The 27,240-nt window shown below is 35.6% G+C and overlaps 1 protein-coding gene across 6 annotated transcripts in view; it reads left to right on the forward strand.

Moving 5' to 3' along the window:
• Positions 1-27,240, forward strand: part of WRN (WRN RecQ like helicase) — a 145,340-nt gene that overhangs the window by 113,288 nt on the left and 4,812 nt on the right. For 5 of the 6 annotated variants that reach the window (XM_059384322.1, XM_059384320.1, XM_059384324.1 and 2 more), the window contains 6 exons: positions 1,661-1,736; positions 1,963-2,075; positions 4,245-4,359; positions 8,766-8,897; positions 11,467-11,629; positions 22,365-22,579. In XM_059384322.1, coding sequence (XP_059240305.1) covers positions 1,661-1,736; positions 1,963-2,075; positions 4,245-4,359; positions 8,766-8,897; positions 11,467-11,629; positions 22,365-22,579 — 814 coding nt within the window. The remainder of the gene's footprint in view (positions 1-1,660; positions 1,737-1,962; positions 2,076-4,244; positions 4,360-8,765; positions 8,898-11,466; positions 11,630-22,364; positions 22,580-27,240) is intronic. The other variant, XM_059384325.1, reaches the window with a different exon arrangement.

A 27,240-nucleotide genomic window follows, 5' to 3' on the forward strand; every position in this document is an offset into this window, starting at 1 on the left:
GTGGCTGTATTAACAATTTGTTTTTACGTTATGATACTTACACAGATATTGTATACTACTAAGCCAGTCTGTGTGGCTATGGAATGACTACTTTAATTTTCCTTGTTGTTAGTAATTGTCTTTTTTGTTTTCTTGGCTTGGTTTTTAGTGTTTTTATTACTCATTTTTCCCCCTTGTTTTCAATTTCTTTTTGTTGGTGTGTACTTTTTTGGATTCCTTGACTTTATATTCCCTTCCATCTAGTAAGATTCTAATTTTAGTTATTAAAATCTTAATTTCTAAGAACTATTTCTTGTTCTGTTTCTTCTTTAACATGGTAGTCTTTTCTTGTTTCATGCGTAGAACATCTCCACTTTTTATTCCCCCCACCAAAGATTGATTGATTGATTGATTCATTGATTACAGAGGGGCAGAGGAGAGGGAGAGGGAGAGGGAGAGAGAAGCTAGCAGATTTCTGTGCTCAGTGCAGAGCCCCATGTAGGGCTTGATTCCATGACCCTGAGATCACAACCTGAGCCAAAACCAAGAGTCGGACACTTAACCGACTGTGTCACCCAGGTGCCCCCAACATCTCCACTTTTTCACGATATTCATTATAGTAATTTTGGGCTTTTCTTCTGTGCACTTGTAATAGTATTCATAGGCAAAACATTTATTATTGTTTTCCATGTATATTTCTCCTTCAGGGCTATATTGCCCATATTTTGCCAATATATATGATAATAAAATTTATTTGTAAAATAATTTAAAATACCGTTTTGTAAGCAGTATGTTAGTATAAAGACTTTTATAAATACTATTATAAAGGGTAATATAATTTTATTATTTAAAACAAATTTATAATTATCTTGAATAACCTGATATTACTAATTCTTTGAACTGGTGTTTTTTTCCCTCTAGTTTAAATCTGCTTATTTTAGCAATAGGATTTGATAATTGTGAAAATCTTACTATAAACATTTGTTAAATATCAAACATGTTCGCCCTTTCCTTACCAAAAAAGGGCTTTATTTAAATTGGGCATCTTTTATATAAGCTATTCCATGTGATTTCATTTTTATGTCTTTTTGTCTTTAGAAATAATTTATCAATGGGAAATGTTCTTTGTAGAAATTGGTTTTCTGTCTAGTTTGCTGCCTTACTCCTTCCATGTTGTTTGCTAATTGCATGCTTTTTATCTTTCTTTTGTGGAATCAAAAGACAAATCCCCTTTGGTTTAGTTTTGTTTGATTTTGAAGAAAACCGTGAACAGTTTGATTAGTCCCATGCTAATGTTCCTTACCAACCAAAAATTAGTGATGTCACAGTAAAGAATCATAGATGATATCTCTCTTGGACAAAAAAGTTATCTTCAGTATAGATAAGGAAGGAGTATTTTAAAGAATTTGGTTGAGGATGAGGATGGGGCAAAGGCTGTTTTTGAGTATACTACATTTTGATGAATTCAAATTACAGTTTTAACTTTACTATTATAATGAATGCATTTGATTGAAATTGCTTAAAATCTAGGCTGCCATATAAGTCACAATTATTTTACTGGTGTTATGAAAAATAAATGTTACTGTTGACTTGCAACAATATTCTCATTTTGGGGGTGAAATAAAAAGTGAACATGGAGAAAGAAAAGCCTTTACTATTTATTTTCTTTTACATATTTTAGCTTCATGGTGCATTCACCAGGAAAACCTCACAAGTCCTCAGAACCTGTTATTTCAGCTCAAGAGCAGGAGACTGAGGTATGGCTTTTGTGAAAAAGCAGTGCTTGAAAGGATTATATGCATGCTTAAAATTTTGTTGCCAGCATTTTAAAAGTTGTTCTTGAGCTTGAGTCTGAGACATAGTTAATTCTTCATCCTGAGGGAAAATGTAATAGCTGAAACTCTAAAAATAAAGGACTGGATTTTTCTCAGTACATTAAAAAACAACAACAAATGTTCAGTTGTTTCTTTGTTCTTCGTTCAGACTGTGTTGTATGGCAAACTGGTTGAAGCCAGGCAGAAACAAGCCAGTAAAATGGATGTCCCTCCAGCTATTCTGGCAACAAATAAGATACTACTGGATATGGCCAAAATGAGGTATGTGTTCTAACTTATTTTCTCCTAACATAATAGATTTGTAATGTAGATTGTTTAGTGACAGTACGACTTGGGGTCCAGCTGTCTTGTCTATGAGGTGACTCCCCAGTCTCCCATGCTGCGCACCATCTCTCCACTGAGCTGTAGTCTTATGTTTCAACATGAATGAAAACCGTTTTCAGCCATCACATTCAGTGTATATGAAATCTAACTCACTATCCGCAACCCTCCGTGCATGCATTTTGTGCAGCTACCAAAACTCTTCTCTCTCTTTTTTTTGTCATTTCCTACCTTTATGTTCTCAATGACATATGTTTAAAATGCCTGTTGTTATTTTCACTCCTCTAACGTGGATTCCCGTCTTAGTCCTACTTAAATAGTTGTGAGACTTTTTCATTAAAGAGTTCCTCGTGCATCTGTGTATGCTGTCCTCTCTCTTCTTTGTGACACCCTGTTAGTTCAGACCATTGCCCCTGGGCTGTTGCAGAAACCTCTTAACTAGTAAATCTTTCCTTCATCTCTCCGTCTCTGTTTCATCTGGTACATGAGACCAAATCAGTCTTTCTTTCTCATGTCCTATTTCTGCCTAACTAGTTCCTAACTGTCTTAACTTCTTTAGCTTGTAATTCAGAGCCCTGAATTTAAAGCCATTTATGGACTTAAACATGCTTTTTCATCCATGTCACAGAATTTCGAGTGGTTTATCCAACCGCATGTTGAAGATCCCCTTTCAAATTCCATGTATTTGTTTACAGTGTTGCTTCTGCCTTGTCGTTTCCTTGATTTCCCAAAACTCCTGCTAGGAAATCCTTCAAGATTTTCTCCATAAGTCTTTCATGCTCTTAGCAGCAAAGGAATTCCTTTCCCCTGAATTCATAAAGGACTTTAAAATGTAAATTTAGAAGATGCTTCTGTGACACATCTCACATAATGCTTTATTTTTTGTTATTATTGGTATATGTGCTTGTATCTTCCAGATTGTAAACTCTGAATAAAGACACTGTTTTCCTCATTATTTTGTGTCTTCCAAAGCACCTGGCACAATGCCTAATAAAGATGAGGTGATCAATAAGTATTTAGAAGAAATTATTTCCAAAGAACAGTTTTTGAAGGACACCTGAGTGGCTCAGTGGGTTAAGCTTCTGCCTGCTGCTCTCCCTGCTTGTGCTCTCTCTCTCTCTCTCTGACAAATAAAGAAATAAATAAAATCTTTCCAAAAAATTTCTATCTTTAAAAGAAAAAAAGCAGTTGCCTGATAATTGTATTCACCCTTTTTCTTTTTTGAATTTTATTTATTTATTTGTGAGAGAGAGCACACACAAGCAGGGGAAGCAGCAGACCGAGGGAGAAGCAGGCTCCCTGCTGAGCAAGGAGCCTGATATGAGATCCTGGGATCATGACCTGGGCCAAAGGCAGATGCTTAACCAACTGAGTCATCCAGGCATCCCAATTGTATTCATCTTTTATACTTTCTTTAAAAAAAATTGTTTTTGTCATTAAGTTTTATCCAAAAGATGTTAACTTTAGTGTAGGAATTTTAATAATATAGTGCTTATATTTTAAAATAATTATTTTATTAAAAGTGAATATTCAAAAACCACATTTTAATATTTAGTGAAGATAATTTAAAGGAAAATGAGTAATAATTAGATTGGCAGATTTTTAGAAAGTAGACATTATACAATCTCTTGGATTTTGGACACAATAAGAAATACTGAGTTAAAAGCCTAAAGTAGTTAGCAAGTTTATTATTACAGGTAAATAGTTTGTATATAATGAATGAGATTTTCTTTTGTATTTCTTAGCCTCTTGGTTATCCTCAGAGCCTCATAGTTTTTTTTAATATCTGTAAAAATAGTAATAGTGATAAGATCAGTAATAGAGTAGAACATTAGCCTGTTTCTTCATGCTAATGGCCTGTTTGCCAGTTAGTACTGTGTTTTTGTGGTGATATAATGGTGGTGGTGTTTTTATTCAAAAACTGCTAAAATAAAAATCTTTAAATGGTGGAAAGCTAAGAGAAACATCATTACTTGTATTACACATTGCTTTTGGTTAATGGAAAAATATACATTTATTAAGTATTAATATGAAGCTAAACATCAGCTATGTTGCTGGAGTGATGATGTTTTAGTGGTTTCTTGACTTCTTAATTTTTTTAAATGACAGACCTACTACGTTTGAAAATGTGAAAAGGATCGATGGTGTGTCTGAAGGCAAAGCTAATATGTTGACCCCTCTGTTGGAAGTCATCAAAGATTTCTGTCAAATAAATAGCATTCAGGTAAAATACTGTGGTTTGCAGGAATTGTGAGAGAATGAACATTTTTTGATGATTTAAAAAACACCTTTGAAAAACATTTTCTCCCTTTACAGTTGACCCTTGAACAATGTGGGAGGTTAGGGACACTGACCCCCACACCATCAAAAATCCATGTATAATTTTTGACTCCCCCAAAACTTAACCATTAATAGTTTACTATTGACTAAAAGCCTTACTGAGAACACATATAGTTGATTAACACATATTTTGTATGTTATATGTCTTATTTACTGTATTCTTTGGTTGTTGTTGTTTTTTAAGATTTTATTTATTTATTTGGGAGAGAGAGAGCCCGAGAGCACAAGCAGGGATGGGGGGAAGGGCAGAGAGAGGAGAAGCCAACTTCCTACTGAGCGGACAGCCCGACTCTAGGCTCAAACCCAGGACCCTGAGATCATTACCTAAGCTGAAGACAGATGCTTAAAAGACTGAGCCACACCGGTGCCCCAAATACTATTTTCTTGTAATAAAGTAAGGTAGAGAAAAAAAAAAGTTATTAAGAAAATCATAAGGGAGGAATGCCTGGGCGGGTCAGTTGGTTAAGTGTCCGCTCCCGTCATCATCTCAGGGTCATGAGATCTAGCCCTGCGTTGGGCTTTACGCTCAGCCAGGAATCAGCTTGAGAATCTCTCTCTCCCTCTCACTCTGCCTTTCTCCCATGCTCGTGCATACGCTCTCTTTCTCTCTCCCTTTCAAATAAATAAATAAATCTTAAAAAAAAAAAATCATAAGGGGTTGACGAAGGGAAGGTGGGCAGGGGATGGGTTAAATGGGTGACGGGTATTAAGGAGGGCACTTTTGTGGAGCGCTGGGTGTTGTAGGTAAGTGATTAATCACTAAATTCTACTCCTGAAACCAATATTACACTATATGTTAAGTAACTAGAATTTAAATAAAAACTTGAAACAAAACAAATTACAGGGAAGAGAAAATATGTTTTAGCACTGTACTGTATTTATTGAAAAAGTCTGCATCTAAGTGGACCTGGCCGCTTCACACTATCTTGTTCAAGGGTCAGCTGTGTTTTCATTTCTACACTGGACACTTAGAAAATCAATTCAGATTACTCTTGTAGTAAATCACCTACAAAAACATGTTACCTAATTTTTAAGATGATGCTTAAGTAGTTGTCCAGGCTGCTCATGTCTTTCTGTTCTGTTGAGTGATTTTGCTTTTCAATTTGAAAAAGTACTGTGTTTTAGGTTGATAAATTATTTTACTTTCAGATGGAGATAGAAATTAAAGCTGCAAAGTTAACCTTGCTATCACTTGGCATGGAGCCCAGCCACTTTCTTTTCTGTTTTGTTTATTTTATTCCCTAATTACCCTCTCCTTCCAGTCATGCTGTCCTTTGATATTAAGTAGAATACATGTTCTTCTCTTCAGTCTTAATAGCATTTTCTTCCTATTCTTTTATTACTCTTTGTTCTACCATAAATGGCCATTTCCACAAGGATCCTTTGGGTTTCTTTCTTTAAACCCCACATTCAGACTCTATTAACTTTGTGTACTCTGACATAGGAGTAAGGCATTGTGAGGTAGTAGAAAGTCTACTAAACTCAGAATCAGGGAATTAGGAATTTAATTCTCCCATGGTCTACCTGTTGAAGCCGAATGTGTTCTTTTTTTTTTTTTTAATTTTTTATTTTTTATAAACATATATTTTTATCCCCAGGGGTACAGGTCTGTGAATCACCAGGTTTACACACTTCACAGCACTCACCAAAGCACATACCCTCCCCAATGTCCATAATCCCACCCCCTTCTCCCAAACCCCCTCCCCCCAGCAACCCTCAGTTTGTTTTGTGAGATTAAGAGTCACTTATGGTTTGTCTCCCTTCCAATCCCATCTTGTTTCAAAAGATTTATTTGACAAGCCAGGGGAGGAACACAGGAAGAAGGAGAAGCAGACTTCCTGCTCCACAGGAGGCTGGGGGAGTGGTATGGGGCTCCATCCCAGGATGCTGAGATCATGCACTGAGCTGAAGGTAGATGCTTAACTGACTGAGCCACCCAGGCACCCCCCCCCTTTTTTTTAAAGAGTTTATTTATTAGAGAGAATGAGGAGGGGAGGGACAGAAGGAAAAGGACAAGCAGACTCCCCATTGAGCAGGGAGCCTGACTCTGTATGTGTTCTTTAACATCTTTAGGTTTCCATTTCCTGACTACACAATGGAAAGGATACTTTCCTTCCCCATATTAAGGAAACAATAGATTAATTAGAAAGACAAAAGATAGGAATGCCTGGTTGGCTCAATCATTTAAGCCTCTGACTCTTAAGATTTTGGCTCTGATCATGATCTTGGAGTCCTGGGTTCTGCACTCAGCAGGGTGTCTGCTTCTCTCTCTCTCTCTGTCTCACTCCTTTTGCCCCTTCCTCTGCTCACACACACACTGTCTCTCAAATAAATAAATAAAGCTTAACTAAAAAAGAAAGACAAAAGATAAGGGGTGGGTATAAAAAGTTGGAAGCATTAAAAGTATGGAAGGCAGTATTAAGAGGTTGTTTTCGCTTCTAAGAATCTCCTGTAAGCCTTGGACACGCACATTTGGATCCCCCTTTAAAAATCTGATATGTCTTGTCACAGAATAGTTGTGTTTTGGGGAGTAGATTTGCATTATCCTTCTCTGTGAGCTTGTTTTTATGTATACATGTGTGCAAATATGAATGTAAGTGGTTACATTGGAATGCAAATTCATTAATTTATCATGAGAATTGTAACTGAGAAGTTTCACCAGACCCAACCAGCATCTTCCCCTCTCCTATTGAATAAGAAGGTATATGGGAAGCCAGCTTATCTGACAGTCGCTTAGAAAGCCTGGAATATCACAAGGGGAATTCTGATAGTGTCAGAGTAGTCTGTCACATCAAGGCAGATTAGGCATTGTCCTACATTACTTGCCAGGGAAACTGTTACATTCAAATCTAGTTAGCCAAGATGTCTTGTCATCTGAACAGTGCTTGGCTAGGTATTGCCTGCTTTGGTCCTTCTGCCTTTCCTATTTATGTTTCCACTGATTTCCTACTTATGTTTCCATTGATAACTCTCTGTTCATATAATCTTTTATCTACACAGAGCATGATTTGATTAGACTTTTGCTTAATTAGAATAGCCCTTCCTTCTTGAGATTACTGCCCTCATAGTACTTTGCTTAGTGTTTTGAATGTTCCTAAACCCTTTAGTCTCACATTTACAGATGACATCATGATTTTGTCCTATAAGTACTAAAATCTTCATGGATTTGCCAGTATAATTCACAGTGGTCACATTTCTAAGACCTTGATATCGGGGTATCCCATTGTTGCCTCCAGCTATAGCCTATACCGATAGACTGAGGAATCGGGCTAATGGGGTCTGATATTAAGCATGCCTAGCATTTTAAGGCCAGATTTGACATTGTTAAGGTCTCAGATAGAAACACTTCATTTAATAAAAAATATTCTTCCTTGAAAATCTAGAGGTGCCTAGAAACAACTTGTGGTATCGTCTAGCTTCTTTGTTCCCCAAATTGCATTGTCCCAGGTATCTGAACTAATCTACAGACTCACTTATTTATTTAGGGTAGAAATGGACTGCTGTGGGTTACAATACGCCAAGTTCTGTTGGATTTAATTCTTTTAAATTGGTGCTTATGTTTTGAAAAGTAAAGTTGGCATGGGGAAAACTATTCTTAATCCATGCGAATCATACATCATATAATTCTATCATAACTCTCACTTGGTCTTTACATATTTTCAGGCTCTTAAAAAATTCCACTATTGCTCTATTAATCTCATTTTTCAATGCTTTGTCTGCTTTTTCTCTTTTAAACGTTTCCTAAGGAACCGTATTTAAGAATTTACATAATGCTTCAAGCTTAGAGCCACAGTTTGTATGTATCTTTTTAAACTATATGTATATAGTAGTAATGTATTTACTTACAAAATGTTAGCAGAATTTGTGACTATAGTATCAAAATTTGAATATTAATTTGGTTTATTCATTCATTCAGTGTTCACTTCCAGAGATTAAGGGACTAATTTAGAGTCAGAGTGGTCAACATTATAGTTCATTTTTTATTCCCTCTTTCTTGGCTAAAGGAGAGACTAGAAATTTCTAGCTTTATAACCATGTTTACTATTACATATATCTTATTTAAAAACTTACTCCCTCCATCTTTATTTTACCTTTTTAGATCAATATGTAAAAACAAAAACAAAAAGAAAACAAAACCCTTTTTCAGCTCTTCATATAAGGGAATTTTTGATCATTCCTTTGAAGTTTTGTGTATTTTTTTTCCCCTCATGCCTAATGATCACACTGATGCTTTATCATTATATTGATATTATTATTGATCATTTGTGTGTTACATTTAAAATTTTGTAGACAGACCTCTTTTCAAGGACAAAACCTCAGGAAGAACAAAGGAACAGTGTGGTGGCAAAAAATGAAGCATGCTCCCTTTCACAGCCTATGGCCATCACGTATTACTTATTCCAAGAAAAGAAGATGTCTTTGGTTAGTATTTTACTTTCAAGTTAACAGATTTTCAAATTTATCTAAACGTGTTCTTATCAGCTTTTCAAATAGTAAAATTGTAACTTGGGTTAAATTTCTTCTAATCTTGCAGTATTTTATATTGTTTCATTTTACATTTAATCTTAGGCTAGAATGTCATTTTCTTTTTCTGCCAAACCTACCTTTGTCAATTAATTAAAAAGAGTAAGTGTACTTTGGTTACTTTGTAGAGGTTGTATCAGAGGTTCTGCTGAACATATTTACAGCTTAGGGATATTAGAGCAGTTGTATTTTAAGACTGTTTTTTTTTAAACTGGGATTAATAGTTTAAAAACATTTAGCATATGTACTGATAAGAAATAATCTCCAAGATATATTAAGGAAAAGGAAGATGGATAGCAGTGTGAAAAGCATAAATGAAGTGAGTGTATATATGCATGCTTATATATTAACATATTTTTGTGTATGTATACAAAAATGCGTAAACTGTCTTTGGAAGGATGTCCAAGAAGCTGGAAATAAGTTTTTAAAAAACAGCTTGCTTTTCATTCTGGATCCTCTACTATTATTTTCTATTTTAAACCATGCCTGATTGGTCTTTGAAAAAAATCTTAATTACTGTGAAAAATGGCCACACTTAATGTTTCTTCACTGTTCTGGCCTCAGTCCTTAAGGCTGTTGAGGTTTCTTTAAATATACAAAATGAAGAGTATAACTTAGTGGAATAGGGACAGAATTAGGCTTCCAGCTCGGTTTAACTAATTTGAATTCCTATCCTCTCTGTCATTAAATTGATTTGGAAAAGGCTATATGGTCCTGTGCCTGCTTTTCATGTTCTCTGTGTCTGTATTCGCTAGGCTATATTATACTTCTTATTCTGGTTAAAATCCAGTATAAATAAGAAAAACAGTTTATAGCTTGTCTTCATCACTTAATAGATGTTCTAATTAAACAGTCAGATTCCTGAAATTAAAAGTACAAAAGCCATTATAGAAGAAACCCAACAATTCCATTGTACTATTTTTTTTTTTAAAGATTTTATTTATTTATTTGACAGAGAGAAATCACAAGTAGATGGAGAGGCAGGCAGAGAGAGAGAGGGAAGCAGGCTCCCTGCTGAGCAAGAGAGCCCAATGCGGGCCTCGATCCCAGAACCCTGAGATCATGACCTGAGCCGAAGGCAGCGGCTTAACCCACTGAGCCACCCAGGCGCCCTCCATTGTACTATTTTTGAAGTGAATTGCATGATAAATAGAAATTTTAAGTTCAGTTTCTTATTTAAATAGTAACTTACATGTGTTAAATATGCTTATAAATACATAATTTGACCATATATATAGTATAACTGAATACTAAGAAAATTTGTTGTAGCCTCCAAATTTTCTGAATAAAGTACATTCTAATACTCAGCCCTGATACATGGTTTCATGTATTGTATTATATATTCATGATTAAAAATACAGAGTGGTATATTTTCATTGATATCTTTTGCTATTTTTTTTGTATATTATTGTGTAATATCATGGTATAATTATCTGTTCCTCCCAGGGGCTGAGAGGGTCTGTGCCAGTTAACCACAAAATTAAACATGCCTAAGGACTAATTAATCAGGAGCAATAATACAATTAGTTCTAGGTAATTTGATGCCTGGTATCAAATAACCCTGATATTATGCACACATGGTGCAGACCGTGTAGTAGAAAAAGGTAGACATTTAATGAGGTAACTTAAAACCTACCTTTGAAGGCTGAAAATACTGCTTTAAATGCTCTGTTCTGTGAAAGTACAGCCTTCACATAAATACAGTCCAAATTCAGACTTCCAAGATGCATTAAAAGAAGGTATCATGAAATAATCTAGAGCTGCATAAACTTTCTGAGTATTTAAAAGAATGTTTTATCAAATGTACATCTTAAATGGATTTGGAGCTACTTTTGTTTAAAAAGCTACATAAAATATGTAATGCTATCCTAAATTTAAAACAATTCATGTTAAGTTTAATGCTAGGCAAAAAACGACAGCTCTTGATAAATTGTGGTTATTATTTTATGAATAGAGCCAATATAAAACACCCTATTAAAGTTTTCTCAAGAACCGTTTATAGAATGCATCCGGAGCCTTGCACTATCACTAAGCATTTTAGGATTTGTCTTCTTGGACATTCACATAACTAAAGTACCATGTGTTAGTTCAATTATACAGAATATTGGATTACAATTTATGATATTTTCAGAAGGCTGTGGCAGTTATTAGATTTACACAGAATGATTAGTCTCTGCCACTAATGGGTTTTTGAAGTGAACAATTACAGAGGGATGAGGATTGAGTTCTTAGCTAAAGCTGGAGGATTTTGTTTTATTCACTGTAGTAAGTATAAAAGGTAGAACATGTAGAGATCTGTAACATGGGTAGTTTTAAAGAAATAGTGAAAAAGAAAATTTTAAGTGAAGGTTCAGTGCATTATTTCTTGGTGAACATTGACTACCTGAAGGTTTTGGACATTTTATTTACATATGGTACATTGCAAACTCTTAAGACCTTGTTGGTGGTTTTGCTCCTGTTTCTCTAGATAAGTATAGCCCAGGAGAGGGCTATGCCTGTCACAACGGTTGGGATGCACTTAACCCAAGCACTGAAAGCTGGCTGCCCACTTGATATGGAACGAGCAGGCCTGACTCTAGAGGTTCAGAAGATTATCGCTGATGTTATCCGAAACCCTCCCATCAACTCAGGTGATGCTCTGACCCTCAATGACTCGAGTCATTAGTAAACAAGCAACCCACTCGCATTTTTCACTTTACCAGCATTAACCCCTTATGCTACAAGGGAAACTTTACTTTTGTAATGCTTTTTCTGTTGTTTTTGAAAAACAGTCTTTCTTCCCATTATCAGAGGAAAGTCTGAGTCTGAGAAATTCCTGTATTCCTTTGCAGCTTTAAATTATGACTTCTGCTCCCATCCCCAAACTGGGCTTTCATCCTTTTCTAACTTCTACCTCATCTTTTGGTAAAAACACATTTTTTTTTTCCATATTCATTTCTCATAGCTTACTGATTTCTCATTTTCCCCTAAATCTTACAGATTCCTTGTCATTGGCCCACGTAAGTAATCTTTCTAAGCAGTGCAATCAGTGGTCTCAGTCGCTGTGGTGTTGAAGGGATGGTCCTTGGTCTCTTGGCCCCTTGTAGAAGGGCTTCCAGTTGTCCCTTTGCTGCAGAGTGTCAGCTGTGCTCGTGGAGACTGAGCACAGTTGCCTGCCCTGCAGAAAGTTTTAGATTATCTCTTTTTTTACAGAATTAAGGATTAGGTACCTCAGAGGATTTTTTCCCCATAAATGTACAAACTAGATGTGTTTTAACTCAGTATATTTTCAGACTCTTAGGACAGAACATACTGACTCTTAGGACAGTAGACATACAGAAAGCCTTATCTCAGGAACTGCAATGCAAATACTTAAATTTTTATTAACTTGAATTCTTGGGAACAACTAGGTGGTCCCCCCAGAAATCTAAAAATAAGGGAAATACGATCACGCTCTGAAAGTACAGTCAATACTGTACTAAATTGGTCAGAACAAAATTATTAAAGTCACCTTAAAGACAGCATTGGGCATCTGGGTGCTCCCTAGGGAGTTGGGTTATCCCTTAGGGGACTGACTTGATTTTCGCTCAGGTCTTGATCTCAGGGTCATGAACCTGAGCCCCAAGTTGGGCTCTGTGCTCAGCACAGAGTGTGCTTCAGATTTTCTCTCCCTTTGCTTTTGCCCCTCTTCCTGCTTGTACTGTCTCTCTAAATAAATAAACTCTTTAAAAAACATATTTAAAAAGACAGCATTAATTCTGAACTCCAGAAAGACTTGACTGAAGTGTAAAGAAAGAACACCTTCATGTGTTGCATTGGTCAACTGTGGAAGCACAGGAGAAAGACAGGGACAAATCTGGGCAGTGGTCATCTAAATTATTCTCAGGGAACTAAAATTTTTCTTCCTTTTTTTTCTTAAAACATTATTTACTTATTTATTCAAATTTCTTTCTTTCTTTCTTTCTTTCTTTCTTTCTTTCTTTCTTTCTTTCTCTCTCTCTCTCTCTTTCTTTCTTTCTTTCTCTTCCTTTCTTTCTTTTTAAGATTTTTATTTATTTATTTGACAGAGAGAGACATAGTGAGAGAGGGAACACAAGCAGGGGGAGTGGGAGAGGGAGAAGCAGGCTTCCTGCTGAGCAGAGAGCCCAATGTGGGGCTCAATCCCAGGATCCCGAGATCATAACCTGAGCTGAAGGCAGATGCCTAACGATTGAGCCACCCAGATGCCCTGTTATTATTATTATTATTGTTGTTACTATTTTAAAGTAATCTCTCTGCACAATCTCTCTGTGAGGCTCAAACTCACAACTCAAGAATCCCGTGCTCTCCTAACTCAGCCAGCCAGGTCCCCTAAAATTTTTTCTTTGTATTATACCATATTAAAGTTGTACTGCTGATTATTTACAAGAAGGAAATATGCAATTTCTAATCCTGGCCAACAAGACTTCAAGTATACTGAGGGCCTGTTGATAAGTTATGCCAAGATCTTATTTGAGGAAAATAACAACTAATTCTGCTTCTATATCACTTCCTCACTTTCTGGTTACAATTTGATTTTTCATGTAGGTCTATCTATAGTGAAAGTATGCACTAGTCATGCTAATCTGGGTACTTATCTATGTGAAATTATAAACCCATTATTGTAAATCAGTGAACTGACAATCTGTGAACATGGTTAATGTGGATCTATTAAGGTAAAGTTGGGTTTCTAAATCTGAAAACCTTAGGGCCATATCCTGGACTGCGATAAAACATCCAAGGTAACTTAGCTTTGAGTCCTCTTACAAGAAAGCTAAGCAGCTATCCTGGTCCCATTCCAGTGTAACTCCAGCAGCCACCTAACTAGAAATTAAGGCAGAGAAAGGAAAGCAGTAATTATTCTATAGAGTTAGAATTGTGATCATATAAAACCTCTCTTTCTCCAATGCAAAGTAAAATAGTATTTTAGAGAAGGTAAAAAAAAACTCAGATATCATCTTAATTTTAATACATTTGGTGTTTTTTTCTTTATGTATGTATGTATGTATGTATGTATAATCTCTCCGGACATAAAGAAATGTATGTGTCTTTTGATGAGCTGTTGGATAGTAGGCCGTATTATCTGAGTTTGTGCAGCTTTTTTTCTTTTTTCTTTTTCCCCTTGTGACTATTATTGATGGTCTGTTGTAAATCCTGAGTACTGATGGGTGTGTTAGCCTGGTCAGTAAGAGCAAAGGCTCTGGTAACAGCTGATTCACTTCGACATAGGCTGCACCACTTCAAAGCCATGTGACTTTGGGTGAATAGCCCAGTGTCCCTAAGCTTCAGTTTCCTTATCTCTAAAACAGGGCAAGATAATGTAGCCTCTTCTTACAGAACTGTGAGAAATAATTAGATACTGACTGACAGAACGCTCTGGCACCTATAAATATTTCGTAGATGGTGATGGTGGCAGTGATGGTGATTATAACGATATGAATGAAGAAGTAGATGGTAAGATCTTATAGCTTCTTAAAAATACCCTCCAGGGGGCCTGGGTGGCTCAGTGGGTTAAGCCTCTGCCTTCGGCTCAGGTCATGATCTGAGCCCCCTCATCATGCTCTCTGCTCAGTGGGGAGCCTGCTTCCTCCTGTCTCTCTCTGCCTGCCTTTCTGCCTACTGTGATCTCTCTCTGTCAAATAAATATATAAAATCTTTAAAAAAACAAAAAAAGAGAGATTTTAAAACTGAACTTTTTTTTTAAAAAGATTTTGTTTACTTATTTGAGAGAGACAGTGAGAGAGAACATGAGAGAGGAGATGGTCTGAGGGAGAAGCAGACTCCCCGTGGAGCTGGGAGCCCGATGTGGGACTTTATCCTAGGACTCTGGGATCATGACCTGAGCTGAAGGCAGATGCTTAACCAACTGAGCCACCCGGGCACCCTAAAACTGAACTTTATAGAACCTTAAGACTTTAAGGTTTAATTCAGGCTGGTTATAATTACCTTTTTTTTTTTTCAAGTACTGAAGAATTCTTGGGCAAATATTATTGAGTGACATAAAATAGATGTTCTAATTTCAGTTCATTATTGGCAGGAGAAAATGGTAGAGGAGGATTTAAGATTCTGTTATTTACCCAATTACTGACAACATTTATTTTATTTGGCGATGGTGAAGAATCCAGGTATTGCTAAGTTGCTTTCCAAATCATATAGTTGTAAAGTTAGGATTTTAGATTTGGGAAGGAAATTGGAAATCATTAAATTTTCACTTTACGAATCCCGCCCTGTTTTAGAGAGAGGAATTTGAGGCCTAGAGAGTTGCAAATTGTTAAAAGATTAATGACTGAGCAAGTTTTTTCTTTTTACTATACCATGTTAAAGTGTACTGCCAACTATTTAAAGAAAGAAATATGCAAGTTCTTTTTTGGTTTAAGGTTTTATTTATTTAGAGAGTGAAAGAGAGCGAGAGAGAGCGAGCACCGAGTGAGCAAGGCAGGGGATGGGGAGCAGAGCGAGAGAGACAATTCCACTTTGACTCCGAGCTCATGGGGAACCCAAGGTGGGGCTCAATCCCAGAACCCTGAGATCATGACCTGAGCTGAAATCAAGAATTCGTTAGATACCCTGAAGTATGCAGTTTCTAATCCTGATACAAGATTTGGGTTTATAAACTTCTAATTGATAGGTAAAATAGATATACTTAATTATATTCAGTTTAACATATTTTATGTATAGTGCCTTTAAATATTCTCTATCTAGTCTCCTCTAAATTTTGATTTTAGCAATTTTAATTTCTGACATTAGACAACTTTTTTAAATTAAAAATTATTAAAGCCAGGGTACCTGGGTGGCTCAGTCATTAAGCATATGCCTTCAGCTCAGGTCATGATCCCAGAGTCCTGGGATCAAGTCCCACATCAGGCTGTCTGCTCAGCAGGGAGTCTGCTTCTCCATCTACTTCTGTTCTCTCAGATAAATAAAATCTTTAAAAAAATTAAAGTCAAACAATATATAAATGTGAATATAAAATTGCACATAGAATTGCACAGCCTGATTCAACAAATATCTGAGAGAAGAGAAGCATCTGTAATCAATAGTGACTAAAACAGTATTTAAAACATTTATGTTTACCATTATATACTGAATATAGCAAATAAATTTTCATTTAGGGATAAGTACTAAATTGAATTTTAAAGAAGGGAGAACACTTTTAAATTCAGCTTTCTGTCAGTATACTGTATATAGGTTATACAATACAATATGAAAAAATATATTATTGTAATTTACTTCCAAAGCAAAAATTGATAAAGTTAAGATTATGGGAACTCAATTTTCTTTTGATTATACACTTATGGTATGTAAGACAACAGTTTTTTTTTTTACTTTTTTTTTTTATAAACATATATTTTTATCCCCAGGGGTACAGGTCTGTGAATCACCAGGTTTACACACTTCACAGCACTCACCAAAGCATATACCCTCCCCAATGTCCATAATCCCACCCCCTTCTCCCAAACCCCCTCCCCCCAGCAACCCTCAGTTTGTTTTGTGAGATTAAGAGTCACTTATGGTTTGTCTCCCTCCCAATCCCATCTTGTTTCATTTATTCTTCTCCTACCCACTTAAGCCCCCATGTTGCATCACCACTTCCTCATATCAGGGAGATCATATGATAGTTGCCTTTCTCTGCTTGACTTATTTCGCTAAGCATGATACGCTCTAGTTCCATCCATGTTGTCGCAAATGGCAAGATTTCATTTCTTTTGATGGCTGCATAGTATTCCATTGTGTATATATACCACATCTTCTTGATCCATTCATCTGTTGATGGACATCTAGGTTCTATTTTCAACATTTTGAGGAACCTCCATGCTGTTTTCCAGAGTGGCTGCACCAGCTTGCATTCTCACCAACAGTGTAGGAGACTTCCCCTTTCTCCGCATCCTCGCCAGCATCTGTCATTTCCTGACTTGTTGATTTTAGCCATTCTGACTGGTGTGAGGTGATATCTCATTGTGGTTTTGATTTGTATTTCCCTGATGCCGAGTGATATGGAGCACTTTTTCATGTGTCTGTTGGCCATCTGGATGTCTTCTTTGCAGAAATGTCTGTTCATGTCCTCTGCCCATTTCTTGATTGGATTATTTATTCTTTGGGTGTTCAGTTTGCTAAGTTCTTTATAGATTCTGGACACTAGTCCTTTATCTGATATGTCGTTTGCAAATATCTTCTCCCATTCTGTCAGTTGTCTTTTGATTTTGTTCACTGTTTCCTTTGCTGTGCAAAAGCTTTTGATCTTGATGAAATCCCAGTAGTTCATTTTTGCCCTTGCTTCCCTTGCCTTTGGCGCTGTTCCTAGGAAGATGTTGCTGCGGCTGAGGTCGAAGAGGTTGCTGCCTGTGTTCTCCTCAAGGATTTTGATGGATTCCTTTCGCACATTGAGGTCCTTCATCCATTTTGAGTCTATTTTTGTGTGTGGTGTAAGGAAATGGTCCAATTTCATTTTTCTGCATGTGGCTGTCCAATTTTCCCAGCACCATTTATTGAAGAGGCTGTCTTTTTTCCATTGGACATTTTTTCCTGCTTTGTCGAAGATTAGTTGACCATAGAGTTGAGGGTCTATTTCTGGGCTCTCTATTCTGTTCCATTGACCTATGTGTCTGTTTTTGTGCCAGTACCATGCTGTCTTGATGATGACAGCTTTGTAATAGAGCTTGAAGTCCGGAATTGTGATGCCACCAACGTTGGCTTTCTTTTTCCATGCTATTCGAGGTCTTTTCTGGTTCCATATAAATTTTAGAATTATTTGTTCCATTTCTTTGAAAAAGATGGATGGTACTTTGATAGGAATTGCATTAAATGTGTAGATTGCTTTAGGTAGCATAGACATTTTCACAGTATTTATTCTTCCAATCCAGGAGCATGGAACATTTTTCCATTTCTTTGTGTCTTCCTCAATTTCTTTCATGAGTACTTTATAGTTTTCTGAGTATATACCAAGACAACAGTTTTTGATGTGAAACTTTACTTTTGAATTCTTGTTTTTCCTTGATAAAATACTGTTTGTTCTCCTATTTGAGAAAACATTGTGCAGATGGGGGCTTCTGGGTGGCTCAGCGGGTCAAGCCTCTGTCTTTGGCTCAGGTCATGATCTTGGGGTCCTGGGATGGAGCCCTGTATCGGGCTCTCTGCTCAGCAGGGAGCCTGCTTCCCCCTCTCTCTCCGCCTGCCTCTCTGCCTACTTGTGGTCTCTCTCTATAAATAAATAAAATCTCTCTCTCTTATAAATAAAATTTAAAAAAGAAAAAGAAAAGAAAAAAATGCAGATGGACTTACTACATTAATGATTCAGGTATGATTTTTTTTTTAATTTAATTGTAGCTCTATCACATATTTTGGTGTTTAAATGAACAAGTTTGATTGGCACTTAAATTTTTCAAAATTCTGAATTGAGAATTCTCTATGTTTTGTTATGGCATAATATACCTGAAAATAGAGTAATTCTGAGTTGAGAAATCATATGTATTATTTCATGCTGTCTTATTTGCTAAGTATCTTTTGTCCTTGTAATTTAATATTTAAAGGAATTCTATAACATTTTAATCTTTTAGTTTATCCACACTTATGTAATTTTAAGCTTCTTTTATGGAGTTGAAATTCTAACTATGCTTAAGAATAAATTAAGGCATTTAATGAGGTGTCTAGGTAATATTTTGAATAATTTCATTCTTCCATTCTTTATGTGCATGTAACTGGAAAATTAAGGGTGGCTTCTAAGGGACCTGACACAAAAATAGGAGTAATATGATCTCTTTTAAAGCACTGGAGTGCAGCCGGTGTTCATTATTCTCCCAATAGAAATTTTCAGCACTTACTTGCCTGGAAAGTTAGGACACAATCAGATGTATCTTTAATGCTAGATGCCCCTTTTTTGCATAAGCATATTGTAGGATGACTTTAAGGTACAAATGTAGAGGATTTACAGAAATGTGTAAATGAATATATGGATTTTCTAGTTATATCTAGAAATTATATTCAGATTATAGTACAATAACTGTGTATATTTGTTAAATAACTAACTGGTTTAAAACCATAAATAAATGATACATCATAGTTTTATGAAAAAAGGACATTCTAATTTTAGAAACAGATTTGTTTTGATGGAATAAAATATCTCATTTTTCCTTTCAAAATAATTCATTGATCCTATGATGCTATGATAGTTCAAGATTATTGAACTATGTTTCCAAAAATTGTCATATAAAATGTACATTTACAGTGTGATGAAATAAAGGGTGCATAGTTTATTTATCTAATGTTTAAATACCCACTAAAGAAAATGAATTTAATATAATGTAATTGTGTTAATTGGCTAGAGTACAGGAAAATTTGTATGGTGATAGAAACCATATATGCGATGTTTGTGATACAAACCATATATGTGATTTTATTTTATTTTTAAATTAAAACAAATTCTTTTACTGAAATATAGTTGACATACAACATTACATTAGTTTCAGATGTACAGCAGAGATTCAGCAAGTCTATATGTTATCCACAGTTTGTAATTTTAAATGTTCTACTAGCCACTTTAAAAAAGTCGAAAAAAAAAATAGGGCACCTGGGTAGCTGTCATTTAAGCCTCCATTTCTTGGTTTTGGCTCAAGTCATGATCTTAGGGCCCTGGGATTGAGCCCTGTGTCAGCCCCATGCTAAGAATAGAGTCCGCTTAAGATTCTCTCTCTCCATCTCCCCCTGTCTCCATTAATCTCAAGTGCCTGATTGCTCTCTCTCCCTGAATAAAAATAAGTTTGAAAATCTAAAAAAAAAAAAAAAAGTTTAAAAAATGGAATTAAAAAAACAAAAATAAACATGTAATTAATTCTAATTATATAATTTAATTAACCAAGTATATTAAAATGTTATCATTTAACATATAATCAATATAGAATTATTAAGAGATATTTGTGTGTTTTTTGTACTAAGCCTTTGAAATCAGGAATGTGTTTTGCATTTTTAGCATATCTCAATTCTGATGCTAAATTTTAATTGAAAATACTTGATTTGTATTTAGCTTTCATAAACTTTACATTTGAATAAAGTAGATACTCTGTGTTCCAAACATCTTAAAATCTTTCCAATAATTAAATCAAATATCAGTTGTTTTTTTTTTCAAGTATCACCTTTTAAATTTAATTTCAGATTGATGAATTGAGTTTCTTAACCATCCTAGCCACATTTGAGGAGCTTGTCAGCTATAGGTTGTTAGTGCTCATTGTAGCAGAAGCACAGTTACAGAGGTAGTTTGGAAATACCCATGAAAACACAAAATGTGTTTAACCTTTGAACGAGCAATCCCACTTCTAAGAATCTAGAGATATGGAAAAAATGTGTAATATAATATTCTTTGGGTCATTTTGTTTTCAAAGAAAAATTGAAGACAAATAAAAGGGAACTCAAAGTAAGTTTGGATAGACAATACAAAAGAAGATGCCTCAGTCATTAAGAAATTAATGAAGTAGTAAAATTGGCCAAATTTCTGTGGTATTTGGATGGCATAATGACTGAAGGACAAATAGAATTTTAGTTGGTCAATAGACTTAGTAGTCATATTGCTAATTTTATTACATTTAGAGGTAAAATCTTATTTTCTAAGATTTTGATTAGGATCAGTTTTATATCTTAACACTTTAAAGTAACAGAGTACAGGCTAAATATATATATATACCCCAAGGTCCTAGTTTCTGTTAGCTGGGTAACCACCTCTTGCTGGCGTGTTTTCTTTTTTTTTTTTTTTTAAGATTTTATTTGTAGGAATGTCTGAGTGGCTGGCTCAGGATGATAAGGGTCTTTTTTGCTCAGGTCATGACCCCAGGGTCCTGGGATCAAGTCCCCGTATCAGGCTCCTTGCTCAGTGGGGAGCCTGCTTCTCCCTCTGCCTGCCTCTCCCCCTGCTTGTTCTCTCTCTGACAAACAAAATCTTTTAAAAAAAATTTAATTTATTTTATAGTGCATTCGAGAGAGCACAGGCAGGAAGAGGCAGAGGGAAAGAGAGAAGCAGACTCCCTAATGAGGGAGGCCCAAGTGGGGCTTGATCCCAGGACCCTGAGCCACCCAGACACCACCTGTTGATTTTTTTTGTTTTTGTTTTTTAAACTTAACTGCAGGGGTTCTTTTTTGTTGTTGTTGTTGTTTTTGAAGTTCAAGAGTAGCAAGATAAGATCTTTGGAAGAAAGGAAAATGTAAATCTTGAAAAATTGAATTGGGTGTCAGAAATGTTTGATACCAGTTTTATAATTACATGAAGATGGGTGAAACTGAGCTGCTTAGTTTTATGATACTCTAGGGCATTCCAGATGAATGTGTTGTTGAAAGTGTTTGAAACATAAGTAGTAGTCTGTAGGAGATTGCTAAATAATTTGTAAAAGGTGTGAAGACACAGTCTGAATTGGTTCTGTTGAGTTAAAAAAAGTAAAAATTCCTTGATTGTGAAAATAAGTGATTTTTTCCCAAAAAACTCATTTCGTTATATGCATTTTAAATAATTGATATGTTTTGTTAAGCTACAATAGCCATTGAAAGGGTCTTTTTTTTATTAGCATCTGATTTACAAGTACGATTAGCTTCTATTTTAAGAATAAGTTCTCTTAGAAAAATAATTGTAGGGACACCTGGGTGGCTCAATGGGTTAAGCCTCTGCCTTCCACTCAGGTCATGATGTCAGGGTCCTGGGATTGAGCCCCACATTGGGCTTTCTGCTTGGCAGGGAGCCTGCTTCCTCCTCTTTCTCTGCCTGCCTCTCTGCCTGCTTGTGATCTCTCTGTCTCTGTCAAGTAAATACATAAAATCTTAAAAAAAAAAATTGTAATAGATATTTGGAATTTGAAGTGTAATTCCTTTAGAAACAATTCTGTGAAGGTTGGTTTTGGTTCTCAGGGCACCTCACAAGAAGCAGTTTGAAACATTATTTATACAGAGTCAATGGCATTGACCTGACTTTAAGTCTTAGAAGCAAGGCAGCAGGTGGTAAGAGATGAGGGGAGAATATGCTTTACTTCATTTTGGTTTGTAGGGCTATAGGCATTCTAAAAAGAAACTTTTTTTTTTTAAAGATTTTATTTATTTATTTGATAGAGATCACAAGTAGGCAGAGAGATAGGCAGAGAGGTGGTGGGGGGACAGGAAGCAGGCTCCCTGCTGAGCAGAGAGCCTGATGTGGGGCTCGAACCCAGAGCCCTGATTCCATGACCTGAGCTGAAGGCAGAGGCTTTAACCCACTGAGCCACCCAGGCACCCAGAGAAACATTTTCTTCGGACACCTTCCTCCTTCCTTTCTACAAAGCATTTCACTCTTTCCAGCTCATAGGTTTCTAAAATGTTCTGTGTAATTTATTTTCAACTCTTGTTTTTTTTCATCCTTTACAGATATAAATGAAGTTAAACTAATTAGAAAGCTGGTTCCTGAAAACATTGACACGTACCTTATCCACATGGCACTTGAGATCCTGGGAAAAGACTGTGACAACAGACTGTTAGACCAGCTTTCATGTACTTCCAACAGAAAGAGATATTTCCCCAACTCTGAAGAGAGCTGTTCAAGTTCTAAGAGAAGCAGGGAAGAAGTAGGCGCTAATACCAAGGTGTTAATTATATGTAGAATTTTCATACATTGTCGGTTGGTTCGATTTACATATTCTAACACTAAAATGCTGTATTTTTTAAACTGTTATAAATTCTGATATAAGGTTACTTTTTAAAATCTGTGCTCTATTTCCTTTGTTTTTCAACAACAGAAAAAGGGAAATGTAGCTCATCTATTTAGCTTTTTGTGTGGAATGTCATCTGAAATTTTACTTCTACCTCATACCGATTTTACATATATATATATATATATATAGGAAATCCTTTTGCTTTCATAGACATACTATTGGCTTTGAACTTATGGCAGTTTATGTAGTTTATGAAAATGAAAACAAATTCCATTATAAATACCCCCAAAACTAGTTTGTCTATCATTCTATCTCCTCCTGCTTTGTTCTTGTCATACTGAATCTCTTAGGTACAAGGAAAATTGTTGCCCATGGTCCTGCGCATATACCATACATATTTCTGAGAAAGACCATGAATTTAGTCTTATTTAGTATTATTTTAGTTTTATTAAAATGCTTTGGAAATTATTGCTTTATATGTTGTATGAGAACTAGTTTTTGATGATGATTCTATTAAATGATTGTATAAATTTGAAAATTTAACCTTTGTTATCTTCCAGGTCTAAAATTTTATGATTCTGTGATAAAAGTTGTGAAAACTAGTGATTTACTAAAAAACTATTTTAGTTTCTAGATCATAAATTGAGCATGGTAGTAGGTGTTTTCTCATATAGTGCATTGGGGATTCCATTCCAGTTTCAAGATAGTCTTTATAGATTTCCAAGAATTAAACCCATTTTCTCAATAGCTTAAAAATAAGAGGAGCTTTATATTCTTGTACTTCAGTTAGGCTTGTATACAGACATGTCATAGATAACCTAATTGGAATTCTTTACATTATTTAGTCAGTTGAAGTAGCTGTGGGAAGGATATTAAAGAAAATAATGTTGGGTGGTAGTAGTGAAATTTGGCCTCTATTCCCAGCCTTTTATTTCTGAAATCTATACCAGATGCCTAAAACCTTGTTTTTCCCAGTGAAGGAAATATCAGTGAAGGAAAAGGTGAAACTTGTTATTTTTTCCTGATTATTGGTGCACATTTTATATGAATTATTATTTTAGCCACATATTAGCGTTTGGCTTTTCCCTTATTGAAATAATATCAGATGCTGACAACAGAGTGGGGAGATTTTGGCGGTGATGGGTGGATGGGTAGAAGTCATGCTGAGCCTACTGGATTTACCACCCCCCCCCCCCCCATTTAGGAGAACAAGGATATTGGGGACAGGAAGTAGATTAAGAGATGAATGAGCCAGCCTAAGTATTTTTCTTTCATCTGACTCCCAAGTACAGAAGGCTGCTTCGAATACTGTAGAATCTGTTGGAGGACTGGTTTCAGATCTTTCCTGTTAACATTCATCTTCTCTTCTCTGCTGACCTGGATTATATCTCTTAATTTGTTTCATTGGATGAATATGAGGCTTCTGATAAAGAATAATGTCAAAACAAATTCTTTGTATTTGTTGGTGCATTGTTAGTTTTACGTCTATTGCGATTACTCAAGATAGAAGCTCCATCATGCCTTTTTAATGAAGAAAGATTCTGTCTTGATATTGGTAGTTCTGATCCAAAATATGCAGGTACACAGTGGATTATTTGAGTGCATCTTTTTTTTTTAATTTCTGGAAAGTCTTCTTAAATGTTACTTCTTAGAATTTGTCCCATTGCTTTATATTTCTTCTTCAGGGACTTCGAGTATATGTTAGGTCTTCTTTGCCTAGCTGCAATATTTGTCACTTTCCATGAATTCTTTCTAGCTTTCCATTTCTCCTTAATTTAAAATTTTCTTCTTCATCTTCTTTTTCACTCCTATTTCTCTGGACAAACTCTGTTATGTTTATTGTTATGTTCCTCCTACTTTAGTATTCACTTCTTTACATTTTTCCTTTTGCTTCTAATTCTTAACTAAACTTTTCTCCTCCATTTTGAATTTTTCTGATTTTGATTTATGGTGTTCTTTCATGTTTTGAATAATTTTCTTAATGTTTTTCAACTCATTTAAGAGGTTACAGTTTTATTCTATATCTTTGCAACTCTTCTGGTGTCCCATTTGATCTTAATACTTTCCTGTTGTTCATTTTCACGTGAAATTAGTTTTCCTGCACTTTCAAAAGAAAGCATGTTTCAAGGTAGTTTTTCCCAAGTTCACAGAGCTCTCCCTTCTGGTATTTTGTGTAATTTTTCAAAATATGGAAACTTAGTTTGTGAGATATACTCTTTTGTCACTCTTCCCTTTGTCTCTGTTTTACTTGAACTGCTAATTCGATTTCATTCCAGTAGTTCTCCCAGAAGGCATTGTGGTAGCTGGTCAGGAGCGTTCACAGGAACCAGTTGCGTTAGCCATCGAAGACACAATTTATAAGTCATTTGCTGTTGGGTTAGGCAGAAGCCCTCTCACTTTCAGTTGCTGTTTTCCCATTAATCTATCATGGTTTCTGATGTCTATCTGTAGGCTACTTTGTGGTTCTTCTTTTCTTGGGCACCTCACTGCTTTCCTCTGCTTTCTGTTTTAGGTAAGTGGTACTCTGCAGCTCGTATGGCTACTGGTGATTTCTCCTCACATGCTCAGTGTTTGGATTTCCTTGGGATACCTTTAAACTTAGTTTTATTGTAAATGTAGATTATGAGTTCAGAGTTTTCCTGTCAATTCTGTTTTAATGGTGGGCTTCAGAGAGATTAAAACACTATGCTGCTGCTTCCACCATCTTCCCAGAATCCTCTTCCCCAAATCACCTTTTTCCTCCTTATTTTTCTTTACTGCCTAAGAGAGAATGTATGCGATATTTTCTACCCTGCCACTAAGTTTCATTATAAATTAAAATGTACAATATTATTTATAAACTGTTTTGAGATACTCAGAAAAAAATGCCTTATGAATAATATTATAATTATTATTATTAAAATTCAATACTTCAGAACAATTAGGATTTTCTAAAACTTTGCTTTTTTAGGCATAGCTTTGTTTTGTATTGTTCTCTAAGAAAATAGTGCATGCTGTAACTATTTTGTGTTCTATAATAATGTTTTTTAAAAATTTTTTTTTATTTTTTATTTATTTATTTTTTATTATTTTTTTAATTATTTTTTAAATATTTTTTTTAAAGATTTTATTTATTTATTTGACAGACAGAGATCACAAGTAGGCAGAGAGGCAGGCAGAGTGAGAGAGAGGAGGAAGCAGGCTCCCTGCTGAGCAGAGAGCCCGACGTGGGGCTCGATCCCAGGACCCTGGGATCATGACCTGAGCCAAAGGCAGAGGCTTTAACCCACTGAGCCACCCAGGCGCCCCTATGTTCTATAATAATGTTAAAGGTTGATCGAAAACATCCTTGTGATTTTTCACCAAAAGATGAAAGTCACAAAAATTCCCTAAGACTTTGGGAATTTCTTGGAATCAGCCAGCCAGCGATTTTAAAACAGATTTATTTACGGATTCTCATTTCTCAATTAAGATTAAATTAATAAAGTAGTTTTAGTGATAACTGCATCCAACTTGATAATTACTATTTTTAGATTTGTCTTAGTGTAGATGAAATTAAATGTGAATATAACATATATTTCGCTGTTTGCTTACATATATATGCTCACATATACTCAATAAACGAGTTAATGTTTTGTATTTTCAATTTAATGATATTTGTTAATAGAATTTGGGGTATCAGAAAACCCCCCTGAAAATCTAACTATGGTTTTTGGGAATTTTGGTTGACTACTAAAGAAGAAAGTAGTCACTGAAAGGCATTGTTTCTGTTAGGTAACTCAGTTCTCATAATTAAAGTCTCTCCAAAAACTTATTGTTGAGACTCAAAAGATACAGCACTTTCCTTCTTTCTCAGTGAAACAGATCATTATTATAATAGTGTGGTAAATACTGAAGGTCATATTCTGTAGAAATATTACAGAAGATAGAACATTTTCAGTGACATTAGCTACTAATTAATGAATACCAAGACTAAATCAGGATGTGTTTTGATAGCTTGCATATATTCTCATTTGACCCTCCAGGTAATCCAAAGATGTTATGTACTGTTATTCTCATTTTCTGTGTGAAGAAACCGAGGCTGAAATAACATTCATAAGGCCATACATTTAGCAAGTGACTCAATTGGAGCTCAAACCTAATTCTGTCTTGGTTGGCAGTCCCTATTTATTCCATGGTATTCAGCTACAAGACTTAGTGTTTTTTCCTCTGTTCTGTTCCTGTGCAGATGTCATGCTCTGTTTTGCTTTTTGGTTTTGTTACCATGTTAACTTCTTTCCTTCCTCCAGATGCACGCAGGTGTTCTAACTATAATTGCAAGCAACTGTAGGCTGCAAGGGATTATGTTAGTAAGATCTTAAGGGAAGGGGTGCCTGGGTGGCTCAGTGGGTTGAGCCGCTGCCTTCGGCTCGGGTCGTGATCTCAGGGTCCTGGGATCGAGTCCCGCATCGGGCTCTCTGCTCAGCAGGGAGCCTGCTTCCTCCTCTCTCTCTCTACCTGCTTCTCTGCCTACTTGTGATCTCTGTTTGTCAAATAAATAAAATTAAAAAAAAAAATCTTTTTTTTTTTTAAAGATTTTATTTATTTATTTGACAGAGATCACAAGTAGGCAG

This window comes from Mustela nigripes, chromosome 18, assembly GCF_022355385.1.
Source record: "Mustela nigripes isolate SB6536 chromosome 18, MUSNIG.SB6536, whole genome shotgun sequence".
NCBI lineage: Eukaryota > Metazoa > Chordata > Mammalia > Carnivora > Mustelidae > Mustela > Mustela nigripes.